The 24,721-nt window shown below is 39.6% G+C and overlaps 1 protein-coding gene and 1 pseudogene across 3 annotated transcripts in view; one reads left to right on the top strand and one right to left on the bottom strand.

Moving 5' to 3' along the window:
* The window catches only part of LOC127695224 (eukaryotic translation initiation factor 5A-2-like), a 170,161-nt gene extending 147,860 nt beyond the window's left edge, over positions 1-22,301 (bottom strand). Inside the window, exons 1-6 of one of the 3 annotated variants that reach the window (XM_052197212.1) lie at positions 21,978-22,301; positions 20,521-20,577; positions 18,957-19,860; positions 17,947-18,147; positions 17,209-17,313; positions 11,978-12,533 (exon numbers count right to left, since the gene is read on the bottom strand). In XM_052197212.1, coding sequence (XP_052053172.1) covers positions 12,528-12,533; positions 17,209-17,313; positions 17,947-18,147; positions 18,957-19,091 — 447 coding nt within the window. In that variant the 5' untranslated portion in view covers positions 19,092-19,860; positions 20,521-20,577; positions 21,978-22,301 and the 3' untranslated portion in view covers positions 11,978-12,527. Of the gene's footprint in view, positions 1-11,977; positions 12,534-15,769; positions 15,835-17,208; positions 17,314-17,946; positions 18,148-18,575; positions 18,734-18,956; positions 19,861-20,520; positions 20,578-21,977 lie in introns of those variants that run through there. The other 2 variants (XR_007979919.1, XM_052197213.1) reach the window with 2 other exon arrangements.
* Positions 20,999-22,549, top strand: LOC127694521 (transcription factor GATA-6-like; annotated as a pseudogene).
* The last annotated feature ends 2,172 nt before the right edge of the window (positions 22,550-24,721 follow it).

Raw genomic sequence — 24,721 nt, 5'->3', positions numbered from 1 at the left:
CATATAGGTATTAGAGTCAAACAATGAAATAGTACCAACATGTTAGTTCACCTGTGTTACTTTCTGACTGAACAGCAATGGCCAACTGCAAATTATCAGCAGTATCTGCACTTCAAAACACAACTTGCCTGGCTATATTTCTACTACAGTCCTTGGCTTTCTCGCTACTACCCTCTCCCCCTCCCCCCGAACCAAGAGCTCAAATCTGAGATCATGGTGTCTATGTCTCTCATATGGATACATTAGGCTATATTTTAAGACTATCATAAGAGAAAAGCATGGTGGAACATGCCTTTATTCCCAGATCTCAGAAGCTGAGCCAAGAGGATGGATCTTTGTAAGTTTAAGGTCAGCCTGGTCTACACAGGAAATTTCAGAACAGCCAGATCTTTTACATAGGAAAAACCTAATTTGGTGTTGAGTGGTTGTTCTTTGTATTATACACATCTATATCAATACTTTACATATCAAAGCAAGTGATACATCCTTAAGTAATTACAGAATCTCATTTCTGGGATTTACCTCTTATATAAATTCATGATCATTGGAAAGAGGTGCCAAAATTTGGAGGCTATTTCTTACAATAGGAGTTTATAACCCACAGGTAAATTTCCCTTTACATGGTCTATTAAATTCTTCATTGCTGTTTGTTATAATTCATAGTTTAAGTGCTAAATGACTCTAAGTTTTACATTATGGGGTAGAATATCTACACACACCTATAATACTCTCCTAGAGAAGAGGAGCCACTGGACTTTCCACCAGTGCACAATGGCCAGGGGTCCATGTCCTCCTACTGTGGCAGCTGCTGAGTCTATGTTCTAGTTCCTTTATGTTGCTGATGTTAGATGGAGTATTCTGGGAACATGAAGTATTTGCTCCATGTGGATGAAAAAATGATGTTTCTTACCACACTACAACCATGTCTAATCTGAAAAATTTTGGAGAGTTTTCGATTATAAATGTTACCAGGAAATCTGTGATAAAACAGGGCAAATACAGAGGGTCTCTGTCATTTTGCATGGTTACAAATCACATTTTATTTAAAACTCTTGGAGGTTAAAAGTATGTAGTTCAAAATTGTGAGAAAATATTAGCTTTCATAAACCATAGGGGTGGGCTTCTTGTAAGAAATTTAAACATTGTAAGATCAGATATTCAAGTGAGATCATCATAGTCCAATTTGATATAAGAGGATGTTTTCCAGTTTTCACTTTGTGATGACCAGTATGTTATACACATTTGATTAACTTTGGATGTCTTTGACACATTCATGGCTGTGCATATTTGTTAGGGTCCTTATAGGAACAGGAGGGAAGATGACCTTTGAATTTGGTCATTTAAGTGGGATTCCATCCTACTCACAGCTCCCAAGGGCTAACTAAAAAGCTAGAGACAGGCAAACCCATCTAAGCAGAAACATTCCCATGTCTCTGATGGCTCAATGCAGAAGCTATGGGAACAGCACAATCTCAGGTTTATTATGTGGGGAGGTATTTGAAATAATGCCTATGTGGAGGAAACTGGAGATTTATGGATCTCCCATGCCAGGGTCTTTTGAATCCTATTTTTTCCTTCTCATATTTGACCCTATATAATATGAGGAATATTTATTCTCAGTTATGCTGTCCTAAAATATATTCCTTTCAGGTCAAAGGGCAGTTGGCCAATTAATAATGATTCAGAAATTCAAATACTGAGAGTCAAAATAAACATTTAATACCAATACTGTAGAAGTTTTGATATTTTAGTATAGTTTTTGAAAGGCAATTAGAAAATTGTACTCTATAATTTCTCTAAACCAATCATAACCAGCATCAAGAGGCCAACGGTATATTTAACCACACTAATTTTTTATTGCCTTTCTTTGGTTGAAGAAACCACATTGAAAATGAGTAGAATTTCACACATTCTACACTAATTATATCAGAATTCAGTCTTGTTTGCTGAACCCAGTACCCAGGATTTTTGATCATTTCACAGCATTTTTATCATTGGTTTAATCTAAGCATATTCTATATCAGAACTGACAAAACACTGAGTCATTGAGCTCAAATACTCATTTATATTTTTCTTACTTAAAATCCACCAATGATTTTTCCTCTCCAGACGAACACCATTTACAGTTTTACTTATTTTACAAAATGAAACAAAAGCAAAATCAAAACCATCATCAATAACAAAATAGCCTAGACTCTCAGAATAATCCCTCATTCCTATCTCATTGTAAAGGCTTCTCAAAGCCAGGTTTAAATTTTATGCCTAATTACCTTTTAGGCAATAAAAATTTCCAGGACTTTATTGTGATAGCTAGGAAGCCATGAGATATATGGTGCTATATCAGCAGATAGATGGTAAGGTGGCATTAGCTTAATAGAAGAATTTCATGCAATTTTATATCAAATCCTAAAATGTTGTCCCAGAAGAGCAGCATTTGGTTCTGGGAGTTTATCTAAAAGACTGAACAAAGAGGCAGTTATTTTAAAACAAGCTTACTAGATTTGTAAATATGAAGAAAACAGACAGAGTAATTGTATCTTATGTATGGACCTCCATGAATAAAATCAAAGTAAGAATAAACACTCGAAATATTGCTTGAAATGTTTCCCTAGATTCAGGGGGAAATGAAAAATGTACATGGAATAAAAAGATGATAGACATAAGGATGATCCACTGTGACTCACCAAGTCATACTTCTGTTTCAGAATGTCTTCCATGTTCCTTCTTTCAATTGAACAATTGAAACTTTTGTTGTCAGTCACTATTTTTAGTGAACATTTCTGGGATACATAATCTCTAATGTATGCAAGCAAATATAACTTCTATTTTGTTGATATTGTTCACATATTTGACCACACATTACCTCCGTACTGCTGCTAATTTCTCTTTGTCATTGATCTTTTGGGTTATAGCAAGTCACTGGTTATATAATTTAGAGGTCAGCAGACTTCCTTTAATAATTCAAACAATGCAGTACCCATCAAAATCCCAACTCAATTCTTCATACAGTTGGAAGGAGCAATTCTCAAATTCATCTGGAATAACAAAAAACCCAGCATAGCTACAACTATTCTCAATAACAAAAGAAATTCTGGGGGAATAAGTATCCCTGACCTCAAGCAATACTACAGAGCAATAGTGTTAAAAACTGCATGGTATTGGTACAATGACAGGCAGGTGGATCAATGGAACAGGATTGAAGATCCAGAAATGAACCCATACACCTATGGCCACTTGATCCTCGACAAAGGGGCGGAAAACATCTAATGGAAAAAAGATAGCCTTTTCAACAAATGCTGCTGGTTCAACTGGAGGTCAGCATGCAGAAGAATGTGAATTGACCCATCCTTGTCTCCTTGTACTAAGCTCAACTCCAAATGGATCAAGGACCTACACATAAAGCCAGACATTCTGAAGCTAATAGAAAAGAAACTGGGGAAGACCCTTGAGGATATCAGTACAGGGGGAAACGTTCTGAACAGATCACCAATAGCATATGCTCTAAGATCAAGAATTAACAAATGGGACCTCATAAAATTACAAAGTTTCTGTAAGGCAAAGAACACCATCAAAGGACAAATCGGGAACCAACAAATTGGGAAAAGATCTTCACCAACCCTACATCAGATAGAGGGCTAATATCCAATATATACAAAGAACTCAAGAAGTTAGACCCCAGAGAACCAAATAACCCTATTAAAAATGGGGTACAGAGTTAAACAAAGAATTTTCACCTGAAGAACTTTGGATAGTGGAGAAGCATCTTAAAAAATGCTCAACTTCATTAGTCATTAGGGAAATGCAAATCAAAACAACCCTGAGATTTCATCTCACACCAGTCAGAATGACTAAGATTAAAATCTCAGGAGACATCAGGTGTTGGCGAGGATTTGGAGAAAGAGGAACACTCCTCCACTGCTGGTTGGGTTGCAAATTGCTAAAACCACACTGGAAATCAGTCTGCGGGTTCCTCAGAAAACTGGGCATGTCACGTCAGGAAGATCCTGCTATACCACTCCTGGGCATATACCCAGAGGATTCTCTAGCATGTAATAAGGATACATGTTCCACTATCTTCATAGCAGCCCTATTTATAATAGCCAGAAGCTTGAAAGAACCCAGGTATTCCTCAACAGAAGAATGGATGCAAAAAACGTGGTATATATACACAATGGAGTACTATTCAGCCATTAGAAACAATGAATTCATGAAATTCTTAGGCAAATGGATGGAGCTGGAGAAATTTATACTAAGTGAGGTAACCCAGTCTCAAAAGATCAATCATAGTATGCACCCACTAATAAGTGGATATTAACCTAGAAAACTGGAATACCCAACAAATAATCCACACATCAAATGAGGTACAAGAAGAACAGAGGAGTGGCCCCTTGTTCTGGAAAGTCTCAGGGTAGCAGTATAGGGCAAAATCAGACCAGGGAAGTGAGAGGGGTAGGTGGGAGAACAGGGGGGGAGGGAAGGGGGCTTATGGGAATCATGGGTGAAAATCAGTAAAAAGGTTTACTGCAAAGGAATTGGATCTAAGTCACAAAGGTGTTGAAAGACATCAGGCAGACTGCTCTTCTATAATACTGAGCATTTGCCATAGCTGAAATCAAACAGCGGAGGCAACAGTGCATTTCCCGGCAGGACTATCTGTTCTTCTGGTCTTCTCTGTCTTGAGGACACATCTGGTTTAGCTAAGTTACTGAGTATTCTATTTAATGTCACTGGTTAGAAATTACTTTTATACTACACTTTCTCTTCAATCACAATTTTGTATAACCTAGAAAGTATTAAAATCAAATTGCATGGTGATCATTATACACACCTTGGCTTTTTTAGTGCAACTTCAACAGTGACATGTTAGAATATCGACTCTAGATACATTTTGTACCCATTAGCATTTTTAAAAGTCAGAGAGGAGGTGAATCCCTGAGCTACATTCCATTCTGTTTTACAGAAGCAATGGTCTTCAGTGTTCTGCATGCTACATAAGAGTTAAATTTATGATCTACACTAAATCCAATAGTGAAAATGGAACAATAATATAAGTATTAGAACAATAGACACTTTTTAAAAAACTCATTCATGAGGAAGTGCAAGAGGCCTGGTGTGCACCCGGAGGCAGACTTGGAGCGCACAGATTGCTCCAGCAGCACAGAGATTAGGTTCCAGTCCTGAGGCCTCTGGCAGGAGCCTTCAGATCTCCACTTCGGGATCCAGAACAGCCTGGGCTGCAACACCACATCTCCAGGTCCTGCAAGAGGCCAGAGGGGCACCCGAAAGACTGGCTGGGAGGAGTCAGTGTGCTCTGGTGAGTCCAGCAGGTCCCAGTGGGAGCCTTCAGGTGTCTGCTTCAGAATCTGGACAGCCTGGGCCATAGCACCCTGTCTCCAGGCAGTGCAGGAGGTCAGCTGTGCACCAGAGGCCACCTGGGAAGAGGCAGCTTGCACTGGTGAGTCCAGTATTGACAAGACCAGCTAACACCAATGAAAACTAGATGGCAAAAGGCAAACGCAGGAACGTCACTAACAAAAATCAAGGCAATATGGCAGCATCTGAACCCAATTCTCCTTTAACAGCATGTCCTGGATACCCCATAACACCAGAAAAACAAGATTGGGATTTAAAATCACTGGTCATGATACTGGTAGAGGAACGCATGAAGGACATACTTAAAGAAATTCAGGAGAAAATGGATCAATAGTTAGAAGCCCTTACAAGGGAAACACAAAAATCATTGAAAGAAATTCAGGAGAATACAAAAGCCAATAAAGAGGAAACGCAAAAATCACTTAAAGAAATACAGGAGAACTTTGGTCAACAGGCTGAGGTCATGAAAGAGGAAACACAAAAATCTCTTAAAGAATTAAAGGAAAGCACAAACAAGCAAGTGAAGGAGCTAAGCAAAACCATCCAGGATCTAAAATCAGAAGTAGAAACAACTAAGAAAACTCAAAGGGAGACAATTCTGGAGATAGAAAGTCTTGGGAAGAAATCAGGGGACATAGATGCAAACAAATATCAACAACAGAATACAAGAGATAGAAGAAAGAATCTCAGATGCTGAAGATACCATAGAAACCATGGACTCAACAGTTAAAAAAATGCAAAATGCAAAAAGCTTGTAACCCAAAACATCCAGGAAATCCAGGACACAATGAGAAGACCAAACCTAAGGCTTATAGGCATAGATGAGAGTGAAGATTTACAACTTAAAGGGCCAGCAAATATCTTCAATAAAATTATGGAAGAAAACTTCCCTAACCTAAAGAGAGAGATGCCCATGAATATACAAGAAGCCTACACAACTCCAAACAGACTGGACCAGAACAGAAATACCTCCCATCACATAATAATGTACTAAACAAAGAAAGAAAATTAAAGGCAGTAAGAGAAAAAGGCCAAATAACATATAAAGGAAGACCTATCAGAATCACAGCAGACTTCTCACCTGAGACTATGAAAGCTAGAAGACCCTGGGCAGATCTCATGCAGCCTCTAAGTGAACACAAATGCCAGCCAAAACTACTATACCTAGCAAAACTCTCAATCACCATAGATGGAGAAACTAAGATATTCCATGACAAAACCAAGTTTACCCAATATCTATCCACAACCCCAGCCCTACAAAGGATGATAGGAGGAAAACAGCAATACAAGGAGGGAATCTTCACTCTGGAAAAAGGAAGATAGTAACCTTCTTTCATCAAACCCAAAAGAAGTTAACTAATCAAATTTAAAAAATAACATCAAAAATGACAGGAAGAAACAATCACTATTCCTTAATATCTCTTAACATCAATGGACTCAATGCCCTAATAAAAAGACGACTAACCGACTGGATACGTAAAGAGGACCCTACATTTTGCTGCATACAGGAAACACACCTCAGGGTCAGAGATAAACACTACCTTAGGGTAAAAGGCTGGTAGACAATTTTACAAGGAAATGGTCTCAGGAAACAAGCTGGAGTAGCCATTCTAATATCAGATAAAATTGACTTTCAACCCAAAGTCATCAAAAGAGACTCTGAGGGACACTTCTTGCTGGTCAAAGGAAAAATACAACAAGAAGAACTCTCACTCCTGAACATCTATGCTCCAAATGCAAGGGCACCCTCATTCATAAAAGAAACTTTATTAAAGCTCAAAGCACACATTGCACCTAACACAATAATTGTGGGTGACTTCAACACTGCACTTTCCTCAATTGACCAATCAGGAAAACAGAAACTGAACAGGGACATAATGAAACTAATTGAAGCTTTGGACCAATTAGATTTTACAGATATATATATATATATATAACATTCTATCCTAAAACAAAAGAATATACCTTTTTGTCAGCACCTCATTTTACCTTCTCCAAAATCGACCATATAATTGGTCACAAGACAGACCTCAACAAATATAAGAAGATCGAACTAATCCCATGCCTCCTATCAGATCACTATGGAGTAAAAGTGGTCTTCAATAGCAACAAAAACAACAGAAAACCCACATACATGTGGAAACTGAACAATATTCTACTCAATGATACCTTGGTCAAGGAAGAAATAAAGAAAGAAATTAAAGACTTTTTAGAACTTAATGAAAATGAAGACACAACATACCCAAATCTATGGGACACAATGAAAGCAGTGCTAAGTGGAAAACTCAAAGCCCTGAGTGCCTCCAAAAAGAAAATGGAGAGAGCATACACTAACAGCTTAATGACACACCTGAAAGCCCTGGAACAAAAAGAAGCTATTTCACCCAGGAGGAGTAGTAGGCAGGAAATCATCAAACTCAAGGCCGAAATCAATCAAGTAGAAACAAAGAGAACCATACAAAGAATCAACAAAACCAGGAACTGGTGCTTTGAGAAAATCAACAAGATAGATAAACCCTTAGCCAGACTAACCAAAGGGCACAAAGACAGTATCCAGATTAACAAACTTAGAAATGAAAAGGGAGATATAACAACAGATACTGAGGAAATTCAAAAAATCATTAGATCCTACTACAAAAGCCTATACTCAACACAACTGGAGAATCTGGAGGAAATGGACAGTTTCCTAGACATATATCCTACACCAAAACTAAATCAGGATGATCAAATAGATCATCTAAACAGTCCATAACACCCGAAGAAATAAAAAGGGTCATAGAAAGTCTCTCAACCAAAAAAAGCATGGGACCAGATGGCTTCAGTGCAGAATTCTATCAGACCTTCATGGAAGACCTAACACCAATACTCTTCAAACTATTCCACAAAATAGAAACAGAAGGAACTCTACCCAACTCGTTCTATGAAGCCACAATTATGCTGATACCAAAACCACACAAAGATCCAACAAAGAAAGATAACTTCAGGCCAATTTCCCTTATGAATATTGATGCAAAAATACTTAATAAAATTCTCGCCAACCAAATCCATGAACACATCAAAATGATCATCCACCATGATCAAGTAGGCTTATTCCCCGGGATGCAGGGATGGTTCAATATAAGGAAATCCATCAATGCTATCCACTACATAAACAAACTCAAAGAAAAAAACCATATGGTCATCTCATTAGATGCAGAAAAAGCGTTTGACAAAATCCAGCATCCTTTCATGCTAAAAGAATTGGAACGAACAGGAATTCAAGGCCCATACCTAAACATCATTAAAGCAATATACAGCAAACTGGTAGCCAACATCAAACTAAATGGAGAGAAACTTGAAGCAATCCCACTAAAATCAGGGACTAGACAAGGCTGTCTTCTCTCTCCATATCTTTTCAATATAGTACTTGAAGTTCTAGCTAGAGCAATTAGACAACATAAGGAGGTCAAGGGGATACAAATTGGAAAGGAAGAAGTCAAATTATCACTATTTGCAGATGACATGATAGTCTACTTAAGTGACCCGAAAACCTCCACCAGAGAACTCCTACAGCTGATAAACAACTTCAGCAAAGTGGCTGGTTATAAAATCAACTCAAGCAAATCAGTTGTCTTCCTATACTCAAAGGATAAGCAGGCTGAGAAAGAAGTTAGGGAAATGAAACCCTTCAAAATATCCACAAACAATATAAAGTATCTTGGTGTGACTCTAACCAAACAAGTGAAAGATCTATATATGACAAGAACTTCAGGTCTCTGAAGAAGGAAATCGAAGAAGACCTCAGAAAATGGAAAAATCTGCCATGCTCATGGATTGACAGGATTAATATAGTTAAAATGGCCATCTTGCCAAAAGTGATCTACAGATTCAATGCAATCCCCATCAAAATCCCAACTCAGTTCTTCACAGAGTTAGAAAAAGCAATTCTCAAATTCATCTGGAATAACAAGAAACCCAGGATAGCTAAAACTATTCTCAACAACAAAAGAAATTCTGGGGGAATCAGTATCCCTGACTTCAAGCAATACTACAGAGCAATAGTGTTAAAAACTGCATGGTATTGGCACAGTGACAGACAAGTGGACCAATGGAATAGAATTGAAGATCCAGAAATGAATCCACACACCTATGGTCACTTGATCTTCGACAAAGGAGCCAAAAACATCCAGTGGAAAAAAGATAGCCTTTTCAACAAATGGTGCTGGATCAATTGGGGGTCAGCATGCAGATGAATGCGAATTGATCCATTCTTATCTCCATGTACTAAACTTCACTTCAAGTGGATCAAGGACCTCCATGTAAAACCAGACACACTGAAACTAATAGAAAAGAAACTGGGAAAGACCCTTGAGGACATGGGCACAGGGGAAAAGTTCCTGAACAGATCATCAATAGCTTATGCTTTAAAATCAAGAATTGACAAATGGGACCTCATAAAATTACAAACTTTCTGTAAGGCAAAGAACACTGTTAAAAGGACAAAATGGCAACCATCAAATTGGGAAAGGATATTCACCAACCCCACATCTGATAGAGGGCTAATATCCAATATATACAAAGAACTCAAGAAGTTAGACCCCAGGGAACCAAATAACCCTATTAAAAATGGGGTACAGATCTAAACAAAGAATTTTCACCTGAAGAAATTTGGATGGCCAAGAGGCACCTTAAGAAGTGCTCAACATCAATGGTCATTAGGGAAACACAGATCAAAACTACCCTGAGATTTCACCTCACACCAGTCAGAAAGGCTAAGGTCAAAAACTCAGGAGACAGCAGGTGTTAGCGAGGATGTGGAGAAAGAGGAACACTACTCTACTGCTGGTGAGGCTGTAAGATGGTACAACCACTGGGAAATCAGTCTGGATGTTCCTCAGAAAACTGGACATGAGACTTCCAGAGGACCCTACTATAACTATCCTGGGCATATACCCAAAGGATTCCCCAACATGCAATAAAGACACATGCTCCATTATGTTCATAGCAGCCTTATTTATAATAGCCAGAAGCTGGAAAGAACCCAGATGCCCTTCAAAGGAGGAATGGATTCAGGAAATGTGGTATATTTACACAATGGAATACTACTCAGCAATTAGAAACAATGAATTCACAAGATTTTTAGGCAAATGGTTTGATCTGGAAAATATCATCCTAAGTGGGGTAACCCAATCAGAAAAGAATACACATGGAATGCAATCTCTGATAAGTGGATATTAATTAGCCCAGAAACCCTGAATACCCAAGGCACAAATCGCATAACAAATGACTCCCATGAAGAAGTATGGAGAGGGTCCTGATTCTGGAAAGGATCAATCTAGCATTGGAAGGGAATATAAGGACAGAGAAAAAGGAGGGAGGTGATTGGAGAAGGGATGGAGAGAAGAAGGTTTATGGGACATATGGGGAGGGGGGATCCGGGAAAGGGGAAATCATTTGGAATGTAAACAAAGAATATAGAAAATAAAAATATTAAAAAAAAAAAAGGGTGGATTTTGTCTGTGCCCCTCAACCTACACCAACACAAACACACACACACACACACACACACACTCACACTCATACTTGTGTGAGTGTGTGTATATATAAACATACCTATGTGCATATGTATATATAAATATGGATATATATGCATATACATATATACACATACTTTCATATATATACAAACATACATATGTGCATTTATATACATACATTATACATATGTATATATACATGCATATGTACACATATAAATACTAATCTATATGCACTTATGTGTATATGTATATATATACATACATACATACATACACATATACATACACACACACACACACATATATATATATATATATATATACATATATATATATATATATATATATCACATCACATATCACTAAAATAAAAAGTGACACAAGTGGAAACCTCACAGATGCTTGGTGATATGTAGGGATTGGTTCCAACACTTTGATCAGGAATCTGCATGTGAACCCTGAAGGTCCTGTTACCTAACTGGCTCTTCATCTATCAATAAAGATCCTATTGGCCAATGAGCTGGTTGGACTAGTCAGGATTTCCAGCTTCACTACAGTAAGGCTAGCAGATTCAGGGGAGGAGCAAAAGATTCACCAGCTACAGAGGGAGAAAGAGTCACCAGCCATGTGAGATCTAAGGAGTATTGGCCATTGGCTACTCCCACACCTGGTATGAGGTTGCAGGCAGGAGATTAGAAACATAATTAAGCTGAGGGTAGATTTAGGGTGCTGAGCTTGGACTAAGGTGACTGAGCACAAAAGCTGAGGGCAGATTCAGAGGTGTGAAGCTGTGGGAGAAAAGTCGGGAAGAGGAGTGAAAAGTGAGGAAGGCTTGGAAGAGCCTGGCCATTGAGCTAAGGCAGATCAACATGAGCTCATCTGAGGATCTGATGGAACCTTATCCCTTGACCTTTATCCTTATCAATCGATAATATGCCACCAGTGATACCAGGTCTACACAGACCTTCAAATACTTGAGCATTCTATGAGTAACCATTTTTATCTGTTCAATTAAATACTATTTTTATGGAAATTAGCTGGGGAGTATCAGAGGTATTTGTTAAATTTAGCTATTCAATGCAGTATTATTGGAGAAAAATCAATTTGTTTATTTTCAAAGCCTAAATAATACCAGACATTATGGAGCAAAGAAAGTGGAGGATATGTTTTGCTTTGTTCTGTTTTGTCCACATCCTTCTTAGAAGACAATGTTCCTCCATTTGTCTTTTTGAATCTTTTTGAATCCTGATGAACATCACAGATCAAAAACTAAGGTATATCCTTAGATGTGAAATGTATGTTGTGGAAATTATAGACAAAATGGGGTCATCATAGAAGGGTAAAGTTGGATTTGTCACCTTGTATAAAATCAAACTAAACTGGATTTTGTAAACATCCTGGTTAATTGGCTTGATCTGTGAATTAGGAAGCATTAAGTTGCCCAACAATTTCTACAGCTATCTTCCTGTGAATACTGGTCCAGAGTGTTGCTCTTACAGAAAGGTGGCCAAAAAATTTCCAGTGGGCAGGAAAAGGTTCTTGCTGGACAGGTTTGCTTGTTTTCTGACTAGGTCCACATTATCCACAGCCCACAGGTTATCCAGTGGGATGATACATTTTATCTTAAACTTGTTCTTACTCCTAGAAAAAGAATCAAGTATCTCTGTTAGTTTGATTTACATTGTAGTTGGTATTGCTGGTAGAAATAATCAGTTGCTCCTGCCCCAGAACAGAGAACTTCAGGCACAGTTCAAGCCAAGGTAGATGGAATTCAACAAAGCATGTGTGAAAGATGGTACTGGATATGAGCTTCTCAGTGCTCACAAATAGACATAGCCTGATTATTTTCTGATTGAAGAAGGTTGAAAATGAATATACTGTGAATATGTATATATATATATATATATATATATATATATATATATATATATATATATATATATATATATATATATATATACATATATATATATATATATGGCATTTTTAGAAAACTATGTATCAAGATTTCTTCCTTAAATATTGTTAATTAGTAACCATTTTTATTTCCACAATGACCATACCATAAAATATTAGTTAAAATTTTGTACTTTACTTAACCACATTAAATAATTTTTCTAAAATAAATGATATAGAAATATTGTCTAACTGGATAAAATTCATTTTCCATTGCCCTTCTTTGTATGCTAAGAAGTAACGTCAGCTCACTACAATGGCTCCTTTAGTAAACACACAAAGCATATCTCATACAAGTGTCCAAAAAGATGATTATTTATCTCAATAATTTAAACAAGTAATTAGAAATATGTCTTCCCATCAAGCATTCTGATCTTATCACGTGTTTATAAGAAACAATAATCTTGGAAGCATTGATTTCCTACTTTCATCATTCCTTTTCTATAAAATTTGTCCTTTGAAAAATTCACATATGTAATAGTTCATAATTATTTTTTGTTGCTGTTGTTCTCTCTTTTCCCTTCTAACTTTTGACAGAATACTTCCCAGATGTGTGATGTTCTATTACTTCATGATAGGGTGAATATTACCTCTTTGTGTATGAATGTGTGAGTGTGTGTGTGTGTGTGTGTGTTCACATGGGTATATAAATCTGTATTGGACACTGTTAAGCTAATATGTTGGTCCAAATCTGAAGATACTTACTGTCTCATATTCAGGAGGCAAATGACACAATATAAACCCTGAATCAAAAATCTTGTGTATATACATATACACATACTCTTCAACTGTGTGATATTTTCGAAACATGATGCTACAGAGAAAATTTCCCACACTATTTCATGTACCATATAACACTCAAAATACAGGAATATATAATATTTACTAAAGGATACACATGCACACTCATAAACAAACAACAAACAAATGTCAAATCAAATGAAACATTTGTACTTATATTTTTTCACCTCAAGACTTCTAATTGTAAACATACATATATATCTGTATATATGAACCAAAATTCAGAAGAAATACATAAAACTGAAATCTCCAATTTAAATGTCTGATAAGTAATTACCTTCCTTGCAAATGGAAATAATGATGATCATCTCCTATGAAACTAATAACGCTCTTAACATAACATGAAAGACATCCTCAAAATAATTTAACTTTTTATTCACTAGACAGCAGAATCAGGACACACATATGGTCTTTCAAGAAAAACATTCATTTTAGTTTTCTTTACTCTCAAAAATTAATTTCTCTTACATATACTACACTTGAAACTACACTTGAAAGGCACACTATGAGTATATAAATATATAAATATATATTTATATATATATTTTCATTTTTCATTCAAATGAGTTGATTACTATCTTCTAAAAAATGTGAGTATTTTCAAGTGTGGACTGAAAGTGAGTTGAGTAGAAATAACAAGAAGGATGACATATTGACAGACAGCCTGGATATTCACCTATTTTGAGCCTGCATCAGTCAGATACCAACTAATATTTTCTAAGCTGGGTGCTTACAGTGACTGATCAGGGGTGAAATCCAAATTTGCCCTATTATTCTCTTCTAAACATTTCATTTTTTCACAATTTTTGTAGTGGATATTCAGGAATAGTATTTATGGATGACCAGAAAACTTATCCCCCCAAACTGAAAATATTGTATCATTGATATGTGTCCTCAAAACAATTGACAAACTTATGAGAACATACCTTAAATTATTTAATTATAATGTCAGTATCAACTTCATACCTTCTAGAAAAGTATGAAGGCTATGATCATGGGCAGAGGAGAATATATGTGATGTGGTCCCAGAAAACACCTCCATGGTCATAAGTTAGAGTGCAACTTTGTATACTGCTTCATTCAGTCACAGCACTTTTCTCTAGTATGTGCAGAATCACCAACCAGGAAGAACTCAGTACCTGTAGTTTCCCCTGATTAGTAGCTGCTATTAGGAGGGACCAACTAACACCAGAGATAGCCAGATGGTGAGAGGCAAAATAAGAACATTATCAACAGAAAGCAAGGCAGCTTGGCAACACAACAGGAAGTCCTAGATACTCCAAGCCACTTGAAAAGAAAGATTTGGATTTAAATTCACAGCTCATGATGCTGATAGAGGACTTCAAGAAGGACATAAATAACTCCCTTAAAGAATTACAGGAAAACATAACCAAACATGTGAAGGAATTGAGCAAAACCATCCAGGATATAAAAATGGAAGGAGAAACAATAAAGAAATCACAAAGGGAAACAACTCTGGAGATAGAAACCTAGGAAAGAAATCAGGAGTCATATAAACAAGCATTACCAACAGAATATAAGAGATAGTAGAGAGAATCTCAGGTGCAGAAGATACCATGGAAAACACTGACACAACACTCAAAGAAAATGCAAAATACAAAATCTCCTAACCCACAACATTCAGGAAATTCAGGACACAATGAAAAGACCAAACCTAAAGATTATAGGTATAGAATAGAGTGAAGATTTCCAGCTTAAAAGGCCAGTAAATGTCTTCAACAAAACTATAGAAGAAAACTTCCCTAATCTAAAGAAAGAGATACCTATGAACATACAAGAAGCCTGCAGAACTCCAAATAAATTGGACCAGAAGAGAAATTCCTCTTGACACATAATAATCAAAACACCAAGTGCACTAAAGAAAGAAATAATATTAAAAGCAGTAAGGGAAAAAGGTCAAGTAACATTTAAAGGCAGACTAATCAGAATTACACCAGACTCCTTGACAGAGACTATGAAAGCCAGAAGAACCTGAAAAGATGTCATACAAACCCTAAGGGAAGAACACAAATGCCAACCCAGGCTGCTATACCCAGAAAAACTTTACCATAGATGGAGAAACCAAGGTATTCCATGACAAAAACAAATTTACACAGTACCTTTCCACAAATCTAGTCCTTCAAAGGATAATGAATGGAAACCTCAAAAAGGAGGGAACTTCACCCTAGAAAAAGAAAGAAAATAATCTTCTTTTAACAAACCAAAAGGAAGAAAGCCACATAAACAAAATTCCACCTCTAAAAACAAAAATAACAGGAAGCAACAATCACTTTTCCTTAATATCTCTTAATATCAATTGACTCAATTCTCCAATCAAAAGACATAGACTAACAGACTGGATATTTAAACAGGACCCAACATTTTGCTGCATACAGGAATCCCACTTCAGACACAAAGACAGATACTACCTCAGAATAAAAGGCTAGAAAACAATTTTCCAAGCAAATGTTCCAAAATAGACTTTCAACCTAAAGTAATCAAAAAATGTAAGCAAGGGTACTTCATACTCATCAAAGGAAAAAAATCTACCAAGACGAACTCTCAATTCTAAACATCTATGCTCCAAATATAAGAATACCCCCATTCATAACAGAAATTTTACTAAAGTGCACATTGCACCTCACATTATAATAGTGAGAGCCTTCAAGAGCCCACTTTCATCAATGGACAGATCATGGAAACAGAAACTAAACAGAGACAGAGTGAAACTAACAGAATTTAGGAACCAAATGGATTTAACAGATATCTATAGAACATTTTGTCCTAAAACAAAAGAATATACCTTCTTCCCAGCACCTCATGGTACCTTCTCCAAAAGTAACTAGATACTCGCCTTGGACACAAAACAGACCTCAACAGATATAAGAAGATTGAAATAATCTCCTTTAAACTTAAGGAATTAAAAGACAGATAGAATAAAAGAAAGTCATTGAGTGAATGCAGCTGATTCCAACCTTCCTAAGTCTTTCTGATTCTCCTGCCTCACTTACATTTATTTATCTAGTGAGTGTATATATGCAGGTATAGGCGTTTCCCAGAACACAAGTAGAGAACACCTCTGTCCAGACTAAGGCTTCACAGACAGTGCCTAACCCAGCCATTTCACTGGTCCAATACAGCATTTTTAAGATGCAGGAATAGAGGCTGGAGAAACAGCACAACTGTAGGTTGCTTGCCTAAAGCATGCACAAAGTCCTGGGTTTGGCTTCCAGTACAGGACAGCCAGCCATGAAGATGCAACCTATAATCTCAGCACTCACAGGCAGAGGCAGGGGGGTCAGAAACTGAAGATTATCCTTGAATAGGGAGTTCAAGGCCAGTCTGAGATATATGATCCTCTATTTCCCAACAATAAAAGGCACAGAATATTAACAAAAGCAGAACAAAACAAAACACTATTTCTCTAATCTGTAAGATAAGAGGAGTCTAGTAACTGGTAAGGAATATACTCTATAAAACTACTCTCAAGTCTTGAAAAACTACTACCAAAGAGGGCATTTATACACTCTGAAACACTGTGAACGAGATCAGTACTTACTTGATAATCATTTCTCTTAATATTTGGAACATCCATGTTGTGAGTAGAGGGACAGATATCTTCATGTTTTCTGCCAGTGAAAATGTCAATTCCAACAAGGCGTACCTGACAGAGACGAGAACAACAGGAAACATGGTTAACCTTATTTATTATATATAAGTACACTGTATCTGTCTTCAGACACTCTAAAAGAGGGAGCCAGATCTCATTATGGATGGTTGTGAACCACTACTTGGTTGCTGGGAATTGAATTCAGGACCTTAGGAAGAGCAGTCAGTGCTCTTAACTGCTGAGCCATCTCTCCAGCCCCCTTTCAACTCTTTCAAAGTCATCTTACTTTCTTTGAAAAAGTTGCAGGGGCACCGAACTGAGATTCGTTAAGTACCCAAAACCTGAACAGTTTGGTGGCATCAAAACTCAACACACTAAGTAACTCAGGACTTCAATTAACAAGAGTCCCCAGAAAGTGAAAACCAAGTCTCTTAGAATTATAAGAACTGGATTGCCTCAACTAAACAAAATGTTTTAGACCACCAGGATTCAATAAAATTTTTGTTTCCAGTTAATGAAACATACTAAGGGCCCAATTAAAGGAGAGCATTATTGAGAGTAATGCCTGATCTTTCAAGAGACTGAGGTTAGAAAAAGAAGTTATTTTAAGTATAGAAACCTCATGATGTGGAATGGAACACAAATGATCTTATCAGTGAAGCCAAAGAATGACTTGGAAGGACCTACCTTGGCATGACCATGCTTCCCAGTCTTGGAAGTTGACATCTCTATGACTTTGCTTGGTTCCCCTTTAAGCACCAGGAAGCTATTTTTATGCAGGGCTGAGCACTGCATAGGAGAAGTGCTGTAAGCCCCTGCATCTCCAGTCGTGAAATCAATTTCCTCTGCATTGGTGGGCTGGGGAGATGTGTGGATATTCTGAGGGAACTAGGCAAAAAGTTTGTTTGCTTTTTAATAAAGGGCAGGCAGGCTGGCAGCCCTTCAAAGGAGGTGGGGAGGGAAGAGTTAGCAGTAGAGTGAAGGCGACACTAGCACCTGGCCAGCAGGTCCAGTCCCCACCACCCTACTCAAGAAGAGCCCATGACCTTCCTGTGCAGGAATGTGGAGCCCCCAGCCTCCCCCGACTCCATCCCGGCTGCCAGGGCATCAGCCAGGCTGCAGGTTCAGGGAAGACTGAGAGGCGAGCACCTGGCCGGCTCCACCTGGCCCTCAGTGCACCTAGTACCTGCAGCGGCGCCGCCCTGGATCCCGGTTCTGGCCAGCGGGGAAGGGCCCGAGCCCGGGCGATCCCGAGCTTGCCGCCCTCTAGTTCCCGTGCATCTCGGCTCCTCGCCTCACCCGGACCCCCGCATCACCTCCTGCATTTCCCGCTGCTCCCCCAGGTCCAGCTGCAGGACTTCACCTTCCGGCCCACACCACACCACTTTGTTGTGATCTCCAATCCCTGAGGCTGCAGCAGCGCCCAAGGCCTCTGCTGGTCCAGGAGACTGGGCGGGGAGACAAAGCTTCCAACACCTTGCTCTCACTGTGGCTTGCCCAGCCCCGCCACAACCCCCGCCCCCAGGCCCCCTCCCCGCCCCTCACGGCCACACTTCTGAGATAGGCCCTGCACGCCAAGGGCCCGCCTCCAGACCTCCCATTGGCTGGAAGCTTCCTGAGGTCCCGCCCCATCAGGTAAAGCCTGCACTGGGAACCCCAAGTGCTGCAGAGTAGAGCACTCCCCCCTGTGGAGCCACCTGCAGTGCACTGTTTGAAGCCTCCCTGTCTTCCTGGGCAGGATGCATCCTCATCTTTACTACCAGGCCCAGCTGACCTTGGATTTGACCTTTAGGACCAGGTAGCTTGCTCTGGGCCCTAGATCTCAGGCACATGGATGCTGTCACTTAAAGGTCTTCAAACTCTCAAGTCCTGCTGATTTTGCAAGAGTTCAGATTGTTGGTGCAGTGGAACTGTGATTCTGATACAGCTTGCAGTCCCCCTTAGGGCTGGAATCAGTGCTTGAAGCTGAAGAGTGCTAGGTGTGCTGTACTATTTCATGACTCTGCATTGTAGATCCTTAGAGGACTCCAGACACCCTATGGTGAGGTGCTGGTGCAGCCTGGAGAGTCAACAGTGTTCCCAGGGGCAGGGAATCCCATGGACCAGGAGACTCCACAGTGCCCTTTGATCTTCCTGGCATAGCTGTGCCCAGGAGTTTGAGATTTTGTTGTTGTTTGTGTTGTTAAGGATTAAAGACAAAGATTCATGTGAAGTCTGCTTTCCTTTCACAGTTTCACCATAGCTTTATCTCTCACCTTGGAAAGAATTGAGGTATTCAACTTACCAACCCCACAACGCAGTTCAAGTCGTTCAGTGATTTGGCATTGCTGTCCTATAAGCAAATCCAGTCGCATAGTCACGTGTGCAGATATGCTGAACATATTTCATTTGTGCTGTTTAGAAGCAATAAGCCCATGGCTTCCATAAATTAAACTCTGCCTCTTGTTACTACATGAAAGTGTCAAATCACCAGGCGGTGGTGGCGCATGCCTGTAATGCCAGCACTCTGGGAGGCAGAGGCAGGCGGATTTCTGAGTTCGAGGTCAGCCTGGTCTACAGAGTGAGTTCCAGGACAGCCAGAGCTACACAGAGAAACCCTGTCTTGGGGAGAAAAAAAAAGTGTCAAATTAGGACCCAAGGCTTCTGAGTTCCCTTTGATTTTCCTTATACTGCCTAACTTTTTCCCTATTGTTGTTGTTGTTGTTGTTGTTGCTGCTAATATGTAAGTAAGAATTGCTTATCTCCTTAGATGCTAAAAAAGCATCTAATTCTGAAAAAAAAATACAACACTCCTTCATGTTAAAAGTATTGGAAAAATCAGGAATTCAAGTCACACACCTAAATGTAATATGGCCAATATACAACAAACCCATCAGACAACATCAAATTAAATGGAAAGATATTGAAGCAACCCCACTAAAATCAGGAGCACGACAAGGATGCTCACTCTCCCCAAATCTATTCAAAATACTACTCAAAGTTCTAGCTAGAGCACTAAGGCCACAAAAGGAGATCAAGGGGATGCAAATTGGCAAATAAAAAGCCAAGGTATCACTATTTACAGATGATATAGTATACAGGAGCAAACCCAATCATTCTCTCAAAGAACTTTTAAAGCTGATTCACAACTTCAGCAAAGTGGCTGAATATAAAATTAACTCTAACAAATCTGTAGCCTTTCTTCATACAAATGATAAATGGGCTGAGAAGGAAAATAGAAACACAACACCCTTTACATTAGTTAAAAATAACATAAAATACCTTTGGGTAACTGTATCCAAACAAGTGAAGTTCTTTTATGACAGAACATCAAGTATTCTAGAAAGAAATCAAAGAACTCAGAAAATAGAGAGATATCCCATGATCGTGGATTGACAAGATTAACATGGTAAAAATAGCTATCCAACCCAAAGAAAGCCAGATTAAATAAAAACTTCATCAAAATTCCAAAAGATTCTTTTAAGACATGAAAAGGGCAATTCTTGGTGTGTGTGTGTGTGTGTGAGTGTGCGTGTGTGTGTGTGTTTGCGCGCGCACATATTGTGTGAGCAACGGGGAATGTGTACCAGCTCTGGATAAATATGGGTCCCTGGCCAGCAGTGCCTAGCAAACCCCAGACTGTCACTCTCCTGCTGGAACCCTCCTCTCTCTGTGCCCTGCAGCACCCAAGGCCAAGGCCTTCCTTCTAGCATGTCACTCAAGGAACCAAAAGCCAGGTTGGAACAGCACCAGACAGTGGATGGCCTTGACTGACTGCAGGTGGGGCCTGCTAAAGGGTTTCCGGGCTGCTGTGGCAGGTGCCTGCAACTCCTGGCTCTTTCTAACACAGGAGCCCTCCTTGCTGCTTCCCCCCATCTCCTCCTCTTCCTCCTCCTGCTCCTGGGTCAGGGATCCTGGTGTCTATGGTGCCAGGAACTACAGGACTCAGCAGCTCCACCCTGAGGCAGTGGCAGGGCCTCTGGGCCTCTTACTCTTGCTCAGTCCCTGTGCCTTGCATCCCTTCCTGCTGCCCACGGAGCCAAGGCAACCTGGGTGCTGGCACTGGATGCGCCCTGTTGACTTGGGAAAACCTGTTGCTCTTCATTGACCTCGATCAGGCCGCAACTGCCAGCAAGCTGCTGTGGTCCAGCCGGGGCGCTGAAGTGAGGCCCTTCTTGGCCAAGTAGCTGGAGGAAAATACCAGATGCTCACTGCCTTGTCCAGCCAGGGGCCCACCTCTTACTAAGGCACACCCTGTGGCTTTGTGCACTCCTCAGCTGCAGCAGCTGCAGCTGCCAGCTCCCTGGTCTACGTGCCCACCATGTGCATGGACTCCATGCTGCCCAGCCTGCACTATCTGCAGGGGACAGACAGCAGGCCTAGGAATCACGCGGGCAGAGCGCGTGCCCACCCTGGTTGGCCACAGGATTCTGCTGACAGCCCCAGTATGGCAGGGGTTGGCACTGCACGCAGTGGCTCAACTGGACCTGGAGATGTAGGATCGGCCACAGCCCAGGCCTCTGAATGCTTCCCCTACTCGCCCAAGCCCACCCAAGGACAACTGTGCAGCGCAGGACCCTGGGGGCTAAGTGGCTGAGGGCGGTGAGGGCACGGGCAGCATGAGTGGCAGTGGCAACAGCCTGAAAGCCATGGGTGGCACCAGTACAGCTCTCTGCCCACAGCACAGCCGCTGAACAGGAAGTACCACCACCATCATCATGATAACCCTGCTTACTCACCCTTCATGCGCACAATGCTGACTCCTGCCTGGTCAGCAGGACCTTTTGAAATGCTAGTGCGCCATGGGAGAATGCAGAACAACATTGGAGCTCTACTCCAGGTACCAAGAGGCCCCAAAGCAGACCTGTTGGAGGACCTGTCAGAGAACTGCGAGTGTGTGAATTGCTGTTCCATCGAGATGTCACTGTGGAGAGGAGATGTCACATGGGCAAAGAATGCAGTCTCTACAGCAAGATGAATGGCCTCAGCAGGCCCCCCATCAAGCCAGGAAATGAAACCTAAAAATATAAATAAGTCAAAAGCTTACTCAGATAACAGCAGTGGCTCTGTCCCTGTGACTCCCACTTCCTCTACTTCTGATTCACATGACTGCACCAAAAATACTTCCTTCCACACAAGCAACCACCTCAGGGGAGTGATATATGCAGTGGAAGAAAACGCCAACCATGAGAACAGTGATCTCAAGTATTCAGGTCAAGGCAGCCTGTACATAGGCACCAGTCTGTCCTCCACTGCTGAAGTCACATCCTCTGTGCATCAGGATTCTTAGTGTGCTCTTGTCCTGGCCTGAGCTGGAGCTACCAAGAGATGAGGGCTCTGAAAGACTCATATCACTTGTGTCTGATTTTGTCCAGCAGTCCAGATTGTGGCAAAAATGCAGACATAGCATTCCTTCAAAGCGTGATTCCTGTGCCTTTGTTTTGAAAGAGATATATTTCCCAAGAAGCTTACTGAAATAAGAAGAGATGGGCTTTTGCAGGAAAGGCCAGCACAGTGGGCCTGTGGCCCGCTGCTTCCAGCCAGCCTGCCTCTGCCTCTGCCCCATACCAGTGGGAGAAACTGGGACATTGACTGGGGCCTTGTCTGCTAAGGAAGATTCAGAGATTTATAAAAGTATTGCTCCAAAGCATGCGCTTCTTGTGATCAGCCTTGGTTATCCCAGAATTCTTTCATCCCTGATATATATATATATATATATATATATATATATATATATATATATATATATATATATATATATACACATTTCACAAGCATTCGTGGAGAGGAGCACTGGAAGTCATTTGGTCCATCCTGGAGGCTGAGTGCATTCCTGGGGCCTAGACAAGAATATTACTTTGCAAGATTGCCTTATGACAGATGCTGAGTAACTTATCTAAATGTTCACTGTAATGTGGCTGTTCTGAGAACACTTGGAATTTGTCAACAGGGTAGCAAACAAGATATTTTTCTTCCATGTACACAATAATTTTTAAGTGTAATTTGCTTTGCAGAAATTAGTGTTAAATCATTTGCATAAGCTTTAACAGCATTTTTATAATAAATGTAACATTTTAACTTAAGGGTACTTAAAATAATTAAAAAAATATGTTAACTTTAGATATATGATTCTTACATCCACAGCCCACTTCTGTATTCCAAACTGTTTATAAGAAAAATGATTTCTAGAGCAAATCTTGTCTCAGGAAATTGCCTTTTTTCCATTTAGGAATATTTGTACAAGAATACCAACACAGCCTCCTTTCTTTTACTGAGTAAAAGTGTTGGAAATTACAACAAACTTTTACTACCTTAAGAAGAGCATTTGTAAATATTCTAAGCATTTGTAAACCTTCTTGAAATCTGTACCTCTTGACTAACCAGCAGGTTGGTTTACATTATTTTTTTCTTAATGGGATATCCTATGAAAACCTATTACACCAGTTTAAAAAAATTAAAAGGGGAGTGTTTTCTGTCCTATAAAATAAAGAAGAAAAGAGTAATTCTCAATTTCATATAGAAAAACAAAAAACCTAAGAAAGTGAAATAATTCTTAATAGTAAAAGAACTTCTGGGGGAATCATCATCCCTGATCTCAAGCTAAACTACAGAACTTCAAGTCTCTAAAGAAGGAAATGGAAGACCTCAGAAAATGGAAAAATCTTCCATGCTCGAGGATTGGCAGGATTAACATAGTTAAAATGGCCATCTTGACAAAAGCAATATACAGATTCAAGGCAATACCCATCAAAATTCCAACTCAGCTCTTCATAGAGTTAGAAAAAGCAATTCTCAAATTCATCTGGAATAAGAAAAAACCCAGGATAGCTAAAACTATTCTCAACAACAAAAGAAATTCTGGGGGAAACAGTATCCCGGACCTCAAGCAGTACTATAGAGCAATAGTGTTAAAAACTGCATGGTATTGGTACAGGGACAGGCAAGAGAACCATTGGAATAGAATTGAAGACCCAGAAATGAACCCACACACCTTGATCTTCGACAAAGGAGCTGAAACCATACAGTGGAAAAAAGATAGCATTTTCAACAAATGTTGCTGGTTCAACTAGAGGTCAACATGCAGAAGAATGCGAATTGATCCATCTTTATCTCCTTGTACTAAGCTCAACTCCAAGTGGATCAAGGACCTCCACATAAAACCAGTCACACTGAAACTGATAGAAAAGAAACTGGGAAAGACCCTTGAGGACATGGGCACAGGGGAAAAGTTCCTGAACAGAACACCAATACATTATGCTCTAAGATCAAGAATTGACAAATGGGATCTCATAAAATTTCAAAGTTTCTGTAAGGCAAAGGATACCATCAAAAGGATAAATCAGCAACCAACAAATTGGGAAAAGATCTTCACCAACCCTACATCTGACAGAGGGCTAATATTCAATATATACACAGAACTCAAGAAGTTAGACCCCAGCAAACCAAATAACCCTATTAAAAATGAGGTACAGAGCTAAACAAT

This window comes from Apodemus sylvaticus, chromosome 10 (genome assembly GCF_947179515.1).
Source record: "Apodemus sylvaticus chromosome 10, mApoSyl1.1, whole genome shotgun sequence".
Taxonomy (NCBI): Eukaryota; Metazoa; Chordata; class Mammalia; order Rodentia; family Muridae; genus Apodemus; species Apodemus sylvaticus.
This window is presented reverse-complemented; position numbering and strand designations above follow the sequence as displayed.